Source organism: Sciurus carolinensis, chromosome 3 (assembly GCF_902686445.1).
Source record: "Sciurus carolinensis chromosome 3, mSciCar1.2, whole genome shotgun sequence".
NCBI classification, from domain to species: Eukaryota; Metazoa; Chordata; class Mammalia; order Rodentia; family Sciuridae; genus Sciurus; species Sciurus carolinensis.
This window is the reverse complement of record NC_062215.1, coordinates 63,057,771-63,074,281: the sequence shown is the minus strand read 5'-3', so window position 1 is coordinate 63,074,281 and position 16,511 is coordinate 63,057,771. Positions and strand designations below refer to the sequence as shown.

At 35.0% G+C, this 16,511-nt stretch overlaps 1 protein-coding gene and 1 pseudogene across 1 annotated transcript in view; one reads left to right on the top strand and one right to left on the bottom strand.

Annotated features, from left to right (window-relative positions):
* Window positions 1-16,511, top strand: part of Cpd (carboxypeptidase D) — a 71,205-nt gene that overhangs the window by 32,707 nt on the left and 21,987 nt on the right. Inside the window, exons 8-11 of the mRNA XM_047544988.1 lie at window positions 8,328-8,437; window positions 13,784-13,886; window positions 14,578-14,720; window positions 16,166-16,335. Of these exons, the coding sequence (XP_047400944.1) occupies window positions 8,328-8,437; window positions 13,784-13,886; window positions 14,578-14,720; window positions 16,166-16,335 (526 nt within the window). The remainder of the gene's footprint in view (window positions 1-8,327; window positions 8,438-13,783; window positions 13,887-14,577; window positions 14,721-16,165; window positions 16,336-16,511) is intronic.
* Window positions 2,254-3,487, bottom strand: LOC124981232 (heterogeneous nuclear ribonucleoprotein A3-like; annotated as a pseudogene).

Below are 16,511 nucleotides of genomic sequence, written 5' to 3'. Positions count from 1 at the left end.
CTTTCCTTTCTCTTCCCTTTCTCTTTTTTTCTCTCCCTGCTTCTTTCTTCTCCCTCTTTCCATCCTCCATCCTGTTCACCCCTACTCTCTTATCCTCCTCCATCCTCTTCCTCTTGTAGTACTTCAGATGTTTTATATTTATTTCTCATACTTGAAACTTGGTAACATGCTTTTGTCATTCATAAAAAAGTGAACACTAATAGGTCCAAATGTTTAGTACTATTTTCTCCCTAAAATTTCATAAATTCTTCAATGTAAGCTTAGATTTTGGCATTCCTTTGTCTTTCATTGCTATATATATATATCTTTAACTGTAGCACAATGACCTCATTCTCATATAGTAGGGTCTGAGCTTATGCACCTCCATATCGTTCAGCAGGAATAGATCAACTGGATAGAATGAAAGGTCAACATTAAAAGTTAGGGGCTGGAGTTGTGACTCAGTGGTAAAGTGCTTGCCTGGCATGTGGGAGGCCCTGGGTTCGATTCTCAGCATCGCATAAATAAATAAGAAAATAAAATTTAAAAAAAATCCATTGACAACTGAAAAAAAATTTTTTTAAATTAAAAATCATACCAAAGTCCAGCTATGATTGTGTGAATAAAAATGAAGGTATCAACACCTAAGAGAACTAAAAACATGTACACAAACTTGTACATGAATGTTCATTGAGCATTATTTATAATAACTGAAAAGTGGAAACAACAAACAACTATTAACTGAGAAGTGGATAAAATGTGGTATAGTCACAAAGGATTACCATTTGGCATGAAAAGAAATCAAGTACTGGTGCATGTTACAACAAAGATTAACTTTTTTCTTTTTAGGACTTGAATGAAATTTTAAGCACTTACTGGTGCAAAACAGTAAACATTGGTTTTTGTATATATGACCTTGTTATCTATAATTCTTTTCAACCATTGTCTTCCAAAACAAGCTGATAACTCACACCAGCATAATTTAGGTTGAAATGTACACAAGGATCCAAATTTGGAATTCAGGTGTTTGGGAAGTGAGAAGCTTGTCCTAAGCAACTGTGCTACATTTCTGCTGCATCAAGTTATTTTGGACAATTATACCTAAACTGTCCTTGATTATTTAGCAAAATGTATAGGGTAAAATCTGGAAAGCATGTCAGCCAGTTAAGGGTTCAGTGCCATGATTTTTATTATCTTGCTATGCAAGTTTATCAGGGGGAAAAAATTAAGCCAAGGAAAGGAAGTCAAGATGTTTGGGCCTCATACTTTAAAAAGAAAACAAAACAAAAGCAGGAACCCACTAATTTGCTCCAGTATAGCAGGCTTAGTGGACCTGTATCTTAAAAAGTTAACAATGTTTTTTAAGGTTGGAGGGGGAAAACATCCACTACCCTTTTTCAGAATTTAAATAGAGGGTAGCAGACATTTTTTACACCCAAAAACTATGGCAGCAGTTTAAATGTGACCAAGGAAAATATAGAACAGAGATGTTCTAAACCCAGCTAGGACTCAGCAAATCTGTCACACTAAAATCATTACATTTTGAAAGAAAAAGCACAAAAACCAAATAGGAATTTTGAGATTTTTCATTTGAAGGTAATCTTAGTGCTATTAAATTCACAAATATGCTAATTTAAATACCCAATCCTATTTATCTAACACACATTTCAAACATACAAATATCTATTCTCTCCACATATCAGCTCCCATTGATATCTTGGTTTGGAAATGACAAGAATAGATTCCCCTTAAACTGCTCATCAGCAGGTGTTTCTTTACAGTTAACTTGAACGAAATAGTAGTCATCAATGATCTTCTTCACTGTTAACTCACAAGGAAACACCTTTAAAACTGCATTTTGTTAAAGTTTCTGTACTAAAATGTAGAAGAACTGAACCACACAAATATTGAAAAGTTAAAAATTCCTTAATTTTTTATTCCTGGTACCACTACCACAATTTACAGGGCAATATACCTGATGTAATGAGAAGAAAAAGAAAAAGACAAAACTACAACAGATAAAAGACCTCAGGAATTTACATCTAATTGATACTACTTTGTATTAATCATAGCTGCACTTTGTGCAAACTGTGGCTATGACAGTCCTGAATAAGAAGGGTTTCCTATTTAAGCTGCAGTAACTTTACTGACTATGGATCATCGTTTTTTCTGTGATTTCTAGTTCCTCTAATGCATTTGGGACAACTCTCTCAAAGTAACCTGCAGCTTTCCGACAACTTATCGCTCTCTCTCCTGCTAAGAACTGTGCTGTTTTTAAAACCTTCTGCTACCATATCCACCACTTGCACTACTAGATCCATAACTACCATCATAGGGACTGCCAGAATTTCTTCCACCAAAACTGCCCCCCTTCCTGGGTCCAGAATTTGATTGCTGTTTATAGTTCGCACCAGCACTGTAGTTGCCACCACCAAAATTTCCTCCTTCATTGTAACCATCATATCCTCCTCCTCCACCACCACCATATCTACCACTTTGGTTTCCATATCCTGGTCCACCATCACGGTAGCCTCCTCTACTACTATAACCAGAACCACTGCCATAGTTGCCATCATTACCTCCAAATCTCTTATATCCACCATCACCTCCTCCGTAACCACCTCTGCTGCCACCACCTCTACCACCATAACCTCCTCTTCTACCAAAGTTTCCACCATGGCCAAAGTTACCTCCACTACCTCAAAAGGTTTCTCCACAACGTATAAAGTTGCCAGATCCACCTCCACAACCTCTTTGTGATCCAGCAGATTGCATCTCTTGTTTAGAAAGGGCCTTTTTTGCTTCACAATTACACCCATTAATAGTGTGTGAACAATAGTTTTGTCAACTGTATCATGATCATCAAAAGTTACAAAAGCAAATGTAACTTCTATAGTTTGAATCTTGCCATACTTTTCAAAGTAATCTCTCAAGTTATATTCTTCTATATCTTCTTTAATACCACCAACAAAGTTTTTCTTCACTGTTAGATAGGCACCAGGCTTTACAGCTCTCTTTGGTTCTACTACATGTCTGTCAGCCTTGTGTGGCTGAGCACACATTGCTTCATCCCCATCTTCAACACAAGAGTAAGTCACAAAACTAAAGCCTCTGGAACAGTTTGTTTGGGGGTTTTTCATTATCACACAATCTGTGAGTGTGCCTCCCCATTTCTCAAAATGTTCTTTTAAACTATCATCTGTAGTTTCTTTCTTTTCTTTCTTTCTTTTTTTTTTTTTTTTTTGCGGTGCTGGGGATTTGAACCCAGGGCCTTGTGCTTGCGAGGCACTCTACCAACTGAGCTATATCCCCAGCCCTCATCTGTATTTTCAAAGCTCAAACCACCAATAAACAGCTTCCTCAGTTGTTCTGATTCCTTTGGATCATGGCCTTCTTGCCCCTGGTGGCAGTGGCAACGGCTGGAATGGGGCTGGTGGTGACTGGGCAGTGGTTTTACCTCTGTTTTGAGCCATACGTGAACCTTGAAAAACAAAGTGACAGGAGTCATTCACATATAATATGATCACATTTATTTGAAATGTTTAGAATAGGCAAATCCATAAAGACAGAAAGTTGATTAGAAGTTGCTTTGGGTTGGAATGAGAGGGAGAAGGGAAGTGACTGCTAATGGGTTCTGGGTTTCTTTTTGGAGTCATGAAAATGTTCTCAACCAGACACTAAGTAATGGTTGTACAATTCTGTGAGTACTCTAAAAACCTTTAAATGGGTGAGTCTTGTGGTATGTGAATTATGTCAATAAAGCAGTTTTTTAAAAGAAAGAGTGAAAGCATAGCTTTGCAGACAACAGGGAAGAAACTTGGTGTGAACATTTGTTGGACTGTCCAAAAGAAGCATCACAACTGAGATTTGATGGCATATAGAATACCTTTTTGAATAACAGTACATTTTTATGGATATTTAGATTTAGGAAGTAAATTGAGATTCTCTAAAAATTTCTTTGGAAGATTGCCAGTAGTAGAAAAAAATAATTCTACAGTTAATAATCATGGGCTGTTCTCAGAGAGTTGTATTGGAGTTACAAAGTTACATCCTGGCTGGCAAAATAAAGTTTTGATTTTTTAAATGTTTTGTGTATCTTATGCTATGTTTGGTAGAAAATATTTTTCATTTTGAACTTCTAAAAATATATTCAGAAGAAAAAATAAAAATATTTTCAGAATAATTCATATTCATGTTAGCTAAATCTGAAAATTCAATAATAGTTATATTCTAGGACATATTTTACAGATACCCATTCAAGACTTTGCATATAGTTAAGACATAGGCATCTTCATGCAGATGTGTTTCTTTCCATGGCATACTTTGTTTTTTTTATCTTAAAAATTCTTATATGGTTCTAAAATCTTGGCACAGAGATTTAAAAAAAGAAAATACATTTCTTTTTCTTTTTTTTCCTGGTAGGGGTGAAAAACTTTTTCCTCTACTCTCAGGTTTGTCAGCTGAAATTTGTGATTAATAGGTAATTAATAGTTTAACAGGAGGAAAGCATATGAATTTTGTTTGATGTTAATATTTTTATTGTGGCACAGGAGATGGGGGAGGCTTTGCAGGAAAACAGTAAAACTCTAAAAGAAGCAGCCATTAGACTTTAGCACTTATTTATTCTTTTAACCAAGGGTGATATGTTGTGAAAAGTGTCTAGACAAAGGAAAGAGATTTAGGATTCTGGAGGCAGTAAATTGTAGGAAACTTACTAGGAAATATATGGGTAAATTTATGGATGATAGAGGCTGTTACAGTAAGGTTTGTTTGTGTAGACTCATCTTGGCTTTGACTCCCTATCTTTGATAAGATTTTTTTACCCCTTTGGTACCCAGAAGGCACCTTTTTCACCAGAAATTTATACCAGGCATCTAGGCAGAAACTGGGAGAGCACAAAGCCCTTCCTATATCTGCTGTTTCCCAGATGTCTTCAACTCAAAATAATGAGCCAAGGTAATTTATTTTGAGTGGTATATTCTGATCCCCTTCACTGCCAACTTAACAATTTAGAAGAGTTTTGAAAGAATATAGGAAAAAGTAAGATTTCCTTTTTAGAAATTTTGATACCAATTTTTTAAATTGTGATGAAATTCTCAATTAACTATTTTAGAGTGAACAATTCTGGTGTCATTTAGTGCATTCACAATTGAGAATCTACTACATCTTTGTGCAAAACAGCTTCATCTCCCCAAATGAAACCCCATAACTGTTAAGCAGTTCCTTCCCATTCTCCCCTCTCTTCAACCTCAGAGAACCAACAATATGAGTTCTTTCTCTCTGTATTTATCTGTTCTGTATTTTTTCTATAAATGAAGCCATATAATATTTATCCTTTTGTGTCTGGCTCGCTCCTCTCTCCCTCCCTCCCTCCATCCATCACTCCTTCCCTCCCTCCCTACCTCCCTCCCTTCCTTCCTTCCTTCCTTCCACTATTAAGGATTTTTATTTTTTAATCTTATATCAAAGGTTGGGTTAAGTAAAAGAACACTTCATGTGACTTCCTCTAAGACTTCTGCTATGTATTCCCTCCACTGAGAAGTTTTTTGGGTCCCCCACCTATCCTTACACATAATTCTTGTCATATGGGTTTGTTTGCATGGGGTGTTGACTTCTACTTTTGCTGAGGGCAGAGCACCTTGAAGGGAGATTCTGTTTTACTTGTGCCAATAATAGTACACTTGCTACATATTAGGCTCATGGGTACAAACCTTTAATTTGTAAGCACATGACCAAGCTCCTAACTGTGGGAATCATGTCTTAATCATCCTTAAATCACTTGCTTAGCACTCTGTTCAATAAATCCTTGGTGAATGAATAAAATCCTCATGGACTCTCTTTTTAGCAGACTGTATGTTACAGTTCACACTCTTCGGTACACAACCATCTTCAGTGGAGAGAAATTCTCTGTTTTTAACTTAAATTCTATATCCTCTTGTATTCTGCATAAATATTGAAACAATGGGATCCCTTCCTCAGGACTCAAAGTTTAATAAGATCCCTTCTTAGCATCATAATGTATAGAAGTTTTAATAGTCAACAAGACTTACAGGCTCTCTAGTCCTAGGAAAAATACTAGGCAAGCAAACATAGTTTTGGAATGTTATCCTCTAGTTATATTCTCCACTGGAAAACAGACTTTGTTCTTAAAATTAATAGAAGAGTTGATTTAACTTTTCATTCTGTGTCACACGACAATAAAATCAACATTTTTATGAAAATAACATCATTGGGAAATGTAGCACAAGTAAGCAGCTAAAAAGAAAAAAACTGTTTAGAAACCGAATTTGCCCTCAGTGATAGTGGAATCTGTTTTCTCTCAAAAAGAAATAAAATCCTATTCAAAGCAAGTACATGCACTCACTATATCCTATATGTTTGCTATTGAGCAGAGTCAGGACACTGCCACACAGCAACCTATACAGTTCTTATGACTAGACTGGTATGTGGTAACTTGGAATCAGCATCCCCCTATAGCTTCTTCATTCGTTTGACCAAGTTGGTCCATCTACCTGGACTTTCTCTTTGTTTTTTTTTTTTTTTTTTTGGAACCAGGGATTGAAACAGGGGCCTTTAACCTCTGAGCCACATCCTCAAACCTTTTTTGTATTTTATTTAGAGACAGAGTCTTGCTGAGTTGCTTAGGACTTCACTGTGTTGCTGAGGATGATCTGAAACTTGTAATCCTCCTGTCTCAGCCTCCCAAGTAACCTGGCTAACATTAAGTCTTTTATGACCCCTTTAAAAATTTTTATTATTTATTCATTCATCATTCATTCATTCATTTATTTATTTTTACTTTAGAAAATTAGCCATTTGAGCCAGACATGGTGGTACATGCCTGTAATCCCAGCAGCTCAGGAGGCTGAGGCAAGAGGATTGTGAGTTCAAAGCCAGCTCAGCAAAGCCCTAAGCAACTCAGCGAGACCCTGTCTCAAAATAAAATATAAAAAAGGGCTGGGAATGTGGCTCAGTAGTTAAGCACCTCTGGGTTCAATCCCCAGTACCAAAAAAAGAAAAAAGAAAATTAGTCATTTGAAAGTATTAGAAGTTGATGGCTAAGTTTTTTTTTGTTTGAATTTTTACATATGGGCCATGGATCCAGGGTGAAATTAAATGTTTTTGAGTAGTTAAATTTGAGTCAGAAGAGGTGTTAAAGTATCTTGTTCTTGTTAGAGCTATTTGGGGTTTGAAAGAGCATTTTTTAAAAAACTTTATTTTTTATTTAGTGCTGAGGATTGGAACTCAGTGCCTAGCATGTGCTAGGTAACTGCTCTACCACTGAGCTACAACCCCAGCCCAAGAGGTTGCATTTTTAAAAAAATTTTATTCCTATGAATGTATGTTGGCATTTATTATTACAGGATTATTTCCTGAAATGAAGTTGAATATTCCATTCCTTTTATTTCCATTCCTTTGATGTGGCATATTAAAAAAGCACAAAGATGAATGACTCAGTAGAAAGTATCGTAAGTGGACATATAAACGAATGAAAACAATATGACTATAGGGAAATAAAAGATACAGTTCTGTGATGGGAGATGAGCATATGTAGCTCAAAGGTTTTGCATGAGAAACACTGATCACTTTGCCTTGTGGGAAGCTTGAAGGGAGGTTGATATCCTTTCTATGTTCTGAAATACCACTTTCTTTATCTTAGGTCAGAGAAAGTTATATGATTTAACCCCAATTGAATTATTTCCAGCAGGACAATAGGAGAAATTTTTAGTTGTGTGTGGGAGAGAGGTCAGTGCTGGCTCTGTTATCCATAAGATTCATAAGTCATTTAATTTCCCTAGTTTAGCTTCCATATCTCCAAAATGAGGGGGAAAGAATATTTGGATCTCAAGGGTCTCTTATTTTAAAATTCCATTAAAATGTCTGAATTTTACTGAAAAAGTATCAAAATTTGCTCAATTTTTTGCATCTTAAATATTATAAAAATAAAATTGTTTGAATTATACCTGAATACTTCTAGTTTCAGCTTTGACAGATAAATTACATGATAGGTAAATTCAGATAAATTCCCAAGACCTTTCTAGTGAAGGCAACTTCTAGGTATCAACCTTCTCACTTGCCTACTTAGATTTTTATTTAGGAAATTGCTGTATTTTTCCTTTTCATTTTTTCACATTGCTGGTGATTGAACCTAGGCATTTGCATGTTAGGTAAGCACTCTACCACTGAACCACACCCTTACTCTTTATTTTCCGTTTATATTGAAGATATTAGCCTTGATGAAATTTTATTGATTTCCCTTCTCTAAAAGTATTGTGAAAAACTTACTTTATGTTAATGACCCATCTTGAAACCTGTAACATGATGTATTTTCCTCTTTTCCCTTATAGGCTCTTTGGTGGTTAACTACCCTTTTGATGATGATGAACAAGGGCTTGCCATTTATAGTAAATCACCAGACGATGCTGTGTTTCAACAAATAGCCCTTTCTTATTCCAAGGTAGGTATGTGTTTGAGTATCAGATGCTATAAAATTAATTCATTTTTTAAGATGCTTTAAAATAAAGTCCTGAAATTCAAGTGCTTTCTTTGTTAAGCCTTCTATGACTCTTTTCAGTCAGACTTTGGACTTTTTCTTGTTTCTCACCTCACTTTTGGCCATGCTACCTGCCCTTCTCTATTAGCCTTTAACAGGTAATGTGTTCAGTTATGGTTTTAGAATAGTACCTGGAATATGTGCATGCTAGTTTACTTCATTTGACAGACACTAAGTCTGTAAATAACTTATCGTAAGACAGTAAGTCCAGTAAATGAGAGGTTAAAGTGGAGGGTCTAGAGTCAAATCTAGCCCACCATTTGTTTTTGTAAGTTAAGTTTTATTGGCATACAGACATGTAGTATACACATACTTTTATGGATTGTGTAGCTGCTTTTTCTTTTAACATCTGAAAATAAGTCAACAAACTCAAAAAGTAAAACCCTGCAGCCATCTTAGTAGATGCAGAGGACAAGTTGAGTAGTTGCAACAGAGACTTTTGGGCTTGTAAAGCCTAAAATTTTACTGTCCACCCTTTACAGAAAAAAAAAAAATCGCTAATGACTGGTTTAAGATATTTTAAATCCTATAGTAGTATACAGCAAGGGGAAACAGGCAGAAGTTTCAGTGTCTTCTAAACTTCCTATAATGGAAGGTGGATTTTTTTTTTTTTTTTTTTTACCAAGCAGAAATGTTAAAAATTTGTGTTTGTGTGTGTGAAAAGTTCATTTAAAAATGGTTCTTAGAAAACATATTCAAAGTTGAGTCCTAGGCCAGGCATATTAATTTTAATTTTGGATCTACTGATTTAGACTGTGATTTATTGATTATAGATAATGAAGATTATTACTGCAACTCTTTTAATCACAGTCTTTTATCATTCCACCTTTTCTCCATCCTCTCTGAATGGACCTTGCGAGATTATTTAGGGTTGCTAATAAAGGAGCACAGCTGTTGATTTCACCTTAAAGATTTATTGCCTTTGGTTTGGGCATACCATTTTTTGGAGGGACATACATAAAGTAATAACAGAATAGATATTGTTTCAATCATTGAATCAAAATTAAGTGATCAGATTTTGCACATATTCCCGTCACATTCTGTATTCATTTTCAGGATTTTGCTTTTCAACTCCATTGAGATTTCTAGTTCCTTAGTTTTCTTCCTTAGACAATTGAAATTTTTGATTTCTCTTTTTACTTAGTCTAGGCCCATGGACTTATGTTTTCAATGATACTCATAGGGAGTATCATATCTGCTTTCCCAATATTTAGTCCTCAGTAGTTGCCACCAACTCTCTTCTCCATCCCAGTAAGTACAGCCCAGAATAGGCATATAGTCATGGCAGTTTGCTACACTCCATATGTATGATCTCTAACCCCAGCTGAGCACTCAGTCCTAGTTTTAAGTGTTTTGTAATTGGCTCTTATGACCCTATGATAATTCTAAGCTTTCGTCCTCTTCTATTCTAGTTCCATTCCTCTTATTCTCAGTAGATCACTTTGCATTGAGTTAAAGTGCAACTCTGAGTAACCTAGTATGAGTTCATGTAGATTCCGTCTTCTCCTTTACTATTTGTGTGTATCCTATCCTTATTCTCATCCATTTTTTAAAAAAATATTTTTCGATGTTGATAGAACTTTATTTATTTATTTATTTATTTATAAGTGGTGCTGAGAATCAAACCCAGTTCCTCATACATGCTAGGCAAACCCTCCACCACTGAGCCACAACCTCCACCTCTCATCCATTTCTTGATCTCACTGCATCCTGCATTCTCTGGAATCTTAGGTCTTTGAATCTTCTGTTAATGGGAAAGGTGATCATTAAAGTCCCATCTTTACTCCTAGCCTTCTTCCCCCTTGGCTAATAAGCAACTTACCTTAAAAATAAGGTCTTCCATTAACTTTAACAAGCCCCCATAAAGATACCTTTCCAGAATTTTTTTTTATTGTTTTGCTTCTGAATTTCTCAAAAATAAATAATTTGGGGAGACTTCTGAGTGGCCAAAGACGGTAATGGATATGTAACAATCAACCTACCAGAATTTCTTCCAAAATGATACAAAATGACTTTACAACTACCAAAATACTGTCCCTGGTGTTACAAAAGATCATGAAACTGCAAAATAACTGTGAGTTTAAAAAAACAGGAAATCCTTGTGTTGGTTCCACCTTTATCCTAGCATGCAGCTTTGTGATAAAGAAAGGCCGACTGTGAAATCTATGGAAAAGACAGAAGAAGGGGGGAGCTAATGAAATGTGGACTTAAAGGTGATTTGGAATGACTGTACATTACATACATTCTAGAGCCAAAAATACTAAAAAAGGAACTGGGTAGATAAGAGCATTGAAATATTGGAAAGAGATTACAAAATGCATACAACTTGAAGGAACTGGTGTGATTTAAAGGGATAAACACAATTTAAAAGGATGAGTAAGTTTAAAAGGAAATCTTCCAAACTCATAGCTCCTGGTGGAGGAGGGAAAAAAAATGAAAGAAATGATTAGGTGCCCTTTGGCAATTAGATGGTGAAGAGAAAAGAAGAAAAAAGGGGTAAATGTAGGGTTTTACAAGGCTGAAAAGAACTATAAAGTCCAAAGCCTTATAACTTCACCCTTCCCACCCAAACAAAATAACCATACCGAAGTACCTGATCTTTACTAGACTGAGAGAAAAGGGCACCTTTAAACTAGGATTCATGTAAAATAGCCCAAAATCATAAAAATGAACAGAGGAAGATAAAGTCCATGAGAACTATTGCAAAAAGTCAGGAAATGAAATTTTACACATATAAACAAAGAAACTCTCTCACCACCAAAAAGCAGTCAAGAAGCAGAAGAAAATTATTAGTTGACACCCGAAACAGATTAAATATGCCAAACACGTATTGAGAATATGAAACAAAACCTTTACTACAGATAAGTCAAAAAATAAAAACAAAGGAGGAAGGAGACAGACAGAATAAAAGTCAATGGTGTCCAAAATATTTTTTTTCATTTGTGCTTTTGATATAATAGCTAGGAAATAAAGGTTTATTCCTTTTTTTTCTAAAAATCTTATAGTTTTAGCTCATACGTTCAGATTTATGATTCATCTTGAGCTAATTTTTGGGTATAATGTGAGGAAGAGGTCTAGATTTATTCTTTTGCATCTGGATTTTCAGTTTTCTCAGCACCATCTTTTTGAAAAGATTGTATAATAAACCTCCTGGGATTGTAAAATAAGCCTCCCAGAGCCATTAATATATTATGTCATCTATTAGAAGTCTTCATTGACTTCTTATGTTCTCAGAAGGAAGTCAAAATGTTAATAGTTACTGTCTTAGAACTGTGGTATCCAGAGTTACTTTATACTAGATGATCTATTAAGATGCAAGAGGAATGTTAGATATTCTATTTAGATTTTTAAATGTATTCTTTAATTTTAAAATTTTATATATGTTTGTAATATACATATTGTAGAAAATATATGACCGGCATTAAATAAGCACTCAATAAGTAGTATTTGTTATGATTATCCCAGTGATTATTTTTTTTTTTACAGATGTAGTTACAGATGTAGTTTTTTTTCTTTCTTTCTTTTTTTTTTAGTTTTAGTTTTACAAACTGCATTTTGATTCATTGTACACAAATGGGGTACAACTTTTCATTTCTATGGTTATACATGATATAGATTCACACCATTAGAAAAATGCAAATCAAAACCACCCTAAGATTTCATCTCACCCCAATTAGAATGGCTATTATCAAGAACATAAGCAGTAATACATGTTGGCATGGATTTGCAGGAAAAGGTACACTTATACATTGCTGGTGGAGTCACAAATTGGTGCAACCACTCTGGGAAAGGAGTATGGAGATTACTCAGAAAACTTGGAATCGACCAGTGATTATTGATTTATACTCATTTCTACATTTCTGAAGCCCCTTATCTATCAAAATGTACCTGTGTTTTGTCCCATTCTACTAGGGCCATGAAACTATATTTCCTCCATTCTAAGATGCCATCAATTGTAGTACAGATCATTGAGTCAATAAGTCTTAAAAATTAATATGCGTATTAGTCCAATGATATGGTAGTATATGTATATAATTAGATGGATGGATAGATAGCTATTGATGGAAATGAAGATAAAGACAGAGGCATAGAAGATAGTTGTACAAGCCTTTCATGGAAAACCAGAAAACAAAAGAGAATATGTACAAGCTGGGCACAGTGGCACATGCCTGTAAAACCAACAACTCTGGAGACTGGGAGAGGAGGATTGCAGGTTCAAGACCAGCTTCAGCAATTTAGTGAGCTCCTGTCTCAAAATAAAATATAAAAAGGACTGGGGATATAGAGTCAATTCCCTCCCTACTCCCCCCCCCAAAAAAAGAGCATGTGTATAATTATTACTATGATCTAAAATAATGATTTTTATTATGAGTGTTATAGGATCACAGACCTTCAATTGGTATATTAAGTTTCTGGAAGGGGACCATTCATATACTTTAAATTTTAAAGGTTAATTCTCAAGGTAGTGGGGAAATGGGAAATTATTCTTCTTTTCTTCACACTTTTTCTGTCTTTTTTCTGTTTCCAAAAGAGAGAAATGAAGTTTTGACCATCTCTCAAATTTTAATTTCTTCCAGGAAACTTTCCTTGCCACTTTGGTAAGAAGTAATATTTCTCTCCTCTGGATTCCAATGGCATTTATTTGTGTCTCCATGGCAGTTTTTCTTCGCCTTCATTGAATAAGCAGTTGTACATGTACTGGATGCCAGACATTGGGCTAGATGCTGAGAACACAAAGACACAAACTGTTTCAAAGAGTATTGTTTTAAGGGCAGAAAATGTATAACCCATTGTAGTAGGATAATTGTACATTGTGCAGGCAAAGCAAAGAGGACCCATCTTAGTCCCCTGTATGTCAGGGAAAACTGCTTACTCCAAATTGTATGCGTTTTGTCTTTTTTTCAAGTTCCTTGGAGGTATGAAATGAATGCATGAATATGAGCCAGTTTTTTTTAAGAAAGTTGTTGGGCTGGATTTTATACTAGCAAGTAACAAGTGAAGTCTTCTGTGTTTCTTTACAAAGCACATTTAATTTCAATTTTGAAAAATAAATTCACATAGTCAAACTCTAACTGGCATAGAAAACTATACATTAAAAAGTCTCACTGCTTCCTATAGCCCCATCCCCTCACCTCCTACCCCTTCACATACCGTATTGGTAGTCACTTTTATTATTTTCTTATATCTTTTGTATGTTTTTTGATGTAGACACTAACACATGTAAGTAAAGATTCTTTTTCCCACCCACAGGAAAATTCCCAGATGTTTCAAGGTAGACCTTGCAAGAATATGTACCCTAATGAATATTTTCCTCATGGAATAACAAATGGAGCTAACTGGTATAATGTCCCAGGTAAAGATTATCAAGGCCTTAAAACTTGGATTTTCTACTTTTATGTTTTTTTTTTTTTTTTTTTTTTTTTTTAATTTTGAGAGAGAATCATTCTTTTAAAAAATATTGTTTAGCCAGGTACAATGATATAGGTCTGTAATTCCAGTGATTCAGGAGGCTGAGGCAGGAGAATCACAAATTCAAGTCAAACCTGGGCAACTTAGAAAGACCCTGTCTTAAAATAAAAAATCAAAAGGACTAAGGCTATATATAGCTCAGTGGTAGCTCACTCCTAGGTTCAATTTCTAGTACCGCCCCCCCACAATTGTTTAAATAGTTTACAACACTCAAATAACCTTTTCAGCTATTTTGAATTTGGTGCTTTTTGACTTTTGAGTCAAAAAGTAATGAGCTTTAACTTAATGAAAGGGTTGAGTGGAAGTGTTGCACTTTACTTCTGGTTGTTGTAAAGAACCTTACCTTTGCCAGTAGGAAGAGTATAGGCTACACTTGAATTCTTTTTGAACACAGAGAATCCAGATGTTTTGCCTGGACCTCAAGCATCAAAGAGCCCTCCCATGAATGCATTATTGGTTTTCAACCAGTGCTAATACAAAATGAATTTGGCTTTTTGCTAGGTGTGCGTCCTGCCTTTTAAGATCTGAACTATTTAGAACTTCAGAGTAACTTATTTTATTTTTTTGTCCTTTAGGTGGTATGCAGGACTGGAACTATTTACAAACAAATTGCTTTGAAGTAACTATCGAACTAGGTTGTGTGAAATACCCATTTGAGAAAGATCTGCCAAGGTTTTGGGAACAGAATCGAAGATCTCTAATCCAGTTTATGAAGCAGGTGACTATTCAGGAGTCAAGTATGGTTCCTTTCAAGAGCAAGATTTTTGGGTGGACACATGGTTTTCATGTAGTGATTTCAGAATATATCCTTTTGAATTTCAACTTGTTCTAGTGTATTTACCCAATCTTTGTATTCCAGTTTGTTTAGTATATTTATCTAGAAAATTCATGAATGCAAATAAGTTTGTTTATAGGGAAAACATTTGAAGGAAATTATTAAATAAGTCACGTGCAATGGTATACACCTGCAATCCCAGCAACTTGGGAAGCTGAGGCAGGAGGATTGCAAATTTGAGGCCAGCCTTAGCAATTTAGTGAGGTCCTAAGCAATTTAGTGAGATCCTATCTCCAAATAAAAAATACAAAGGATTAGGGATGTAGCTCAGTGGTAAAGTGTCCCTAGGTTCAATCTCCAGCACTAAAAAAAACTTAAGATAGTGACATTTTTTTCTTAACGGCTAGTAGTCCCTTTACTCTGACCTTATCAAAGATCAACATAAATTATACACCTAAGTGTTTGTCAAGTGATAGATGGGTTATAAGGTACAGATTTTTATTCAGTGATTTACTGTGAAATGATTAATTTTATTCTGTTTGGATATGCATGGTAACTTATAGGTAAAAACTATAAGTAATATGCCAGTGGTTAATTAGGATAATCTACTACATTGTACTAGTACATTTCTGCTGTGATCATTTTCCTAAGTGGTGTGGCATAAAGTCCAAGGGTTGGTACTAATATTTAAAAACATGTTATTCTGAAAAAATATAAACATTCAGAAAAGTTACAAAACTAGTCCAATAAACACTTATTCCTATGCCTAGATTTAACAATTTTTAATATTTTGCTGTGTTTGCCTTTTCTAGATGAAACACATATACAGGATGCCCGGTTTTGGTTGAACTGTTTCAGTATAAATTGGAAGTGTTCAGGTTTTTCCCCCCCAAACATTTCAGCATCCATCTCCTGTATATCATCCACAAATGCCATTACCCAAGAAAATTAATAGTAATTCTCTGATATTACCTAACCTAGTTAATATTCAAATATCCACACTTGTCCCCAAAATGGATTTCATAGCTGTATTTTTATCTTACATTTATTATTTCATTTTACTCTCTTACAGTCCTTCCGTTTTAAAAAAAATGACATTTCCTTTTTGAAGAGGCCAAGGCCTGTTTTCTTATAGAATATCCTGTATTTTGAAATAGACTGTTCCAAAATTTAAAGTGTTATTTATATTTTCATGATACAGGTAAACCTAACCTATGAAAAATTAGCCTTTAGAGACTAAAATATTTTGTTTAATGGGCATTTACATTTAGCTTTACTCTGACCTAAATTTCTATTTGTTCTGTTTACATTATTAACGATCTGTAATTTTGGATATGAGTTCCCAAAGTAACTAGATGATGGTGATGGTGTTCTTGTCCTTCATCCAGGTTCATCAAGGTGTTAAAGGATTTGTCCTTGATGCCACTGATGGCAGGGGTATATTAAATGCCACCATTAGTGTTGCTGAAATTAATCACCCAGTGACTACTTACAAAAATGGCGATTACTGGCGTCTCTTGGTTCCAGGAACTTATAAAATCACAGCATCTGCTCGAGGGTGAGTGATGAATGCCTGAGAATTGAGTCTTGGGGATAAAAACTAGGTTCCATTCTGGAAGATTATTTCCAGAAAGTCCTAGAGCAACATGAAGTTTAAAGCTGGGTTCACTCCCTACTAGTGGCAAAGTGAGTACAGGAACTGTCAACTATAAGAAATCTGTGGAATTATGCTCC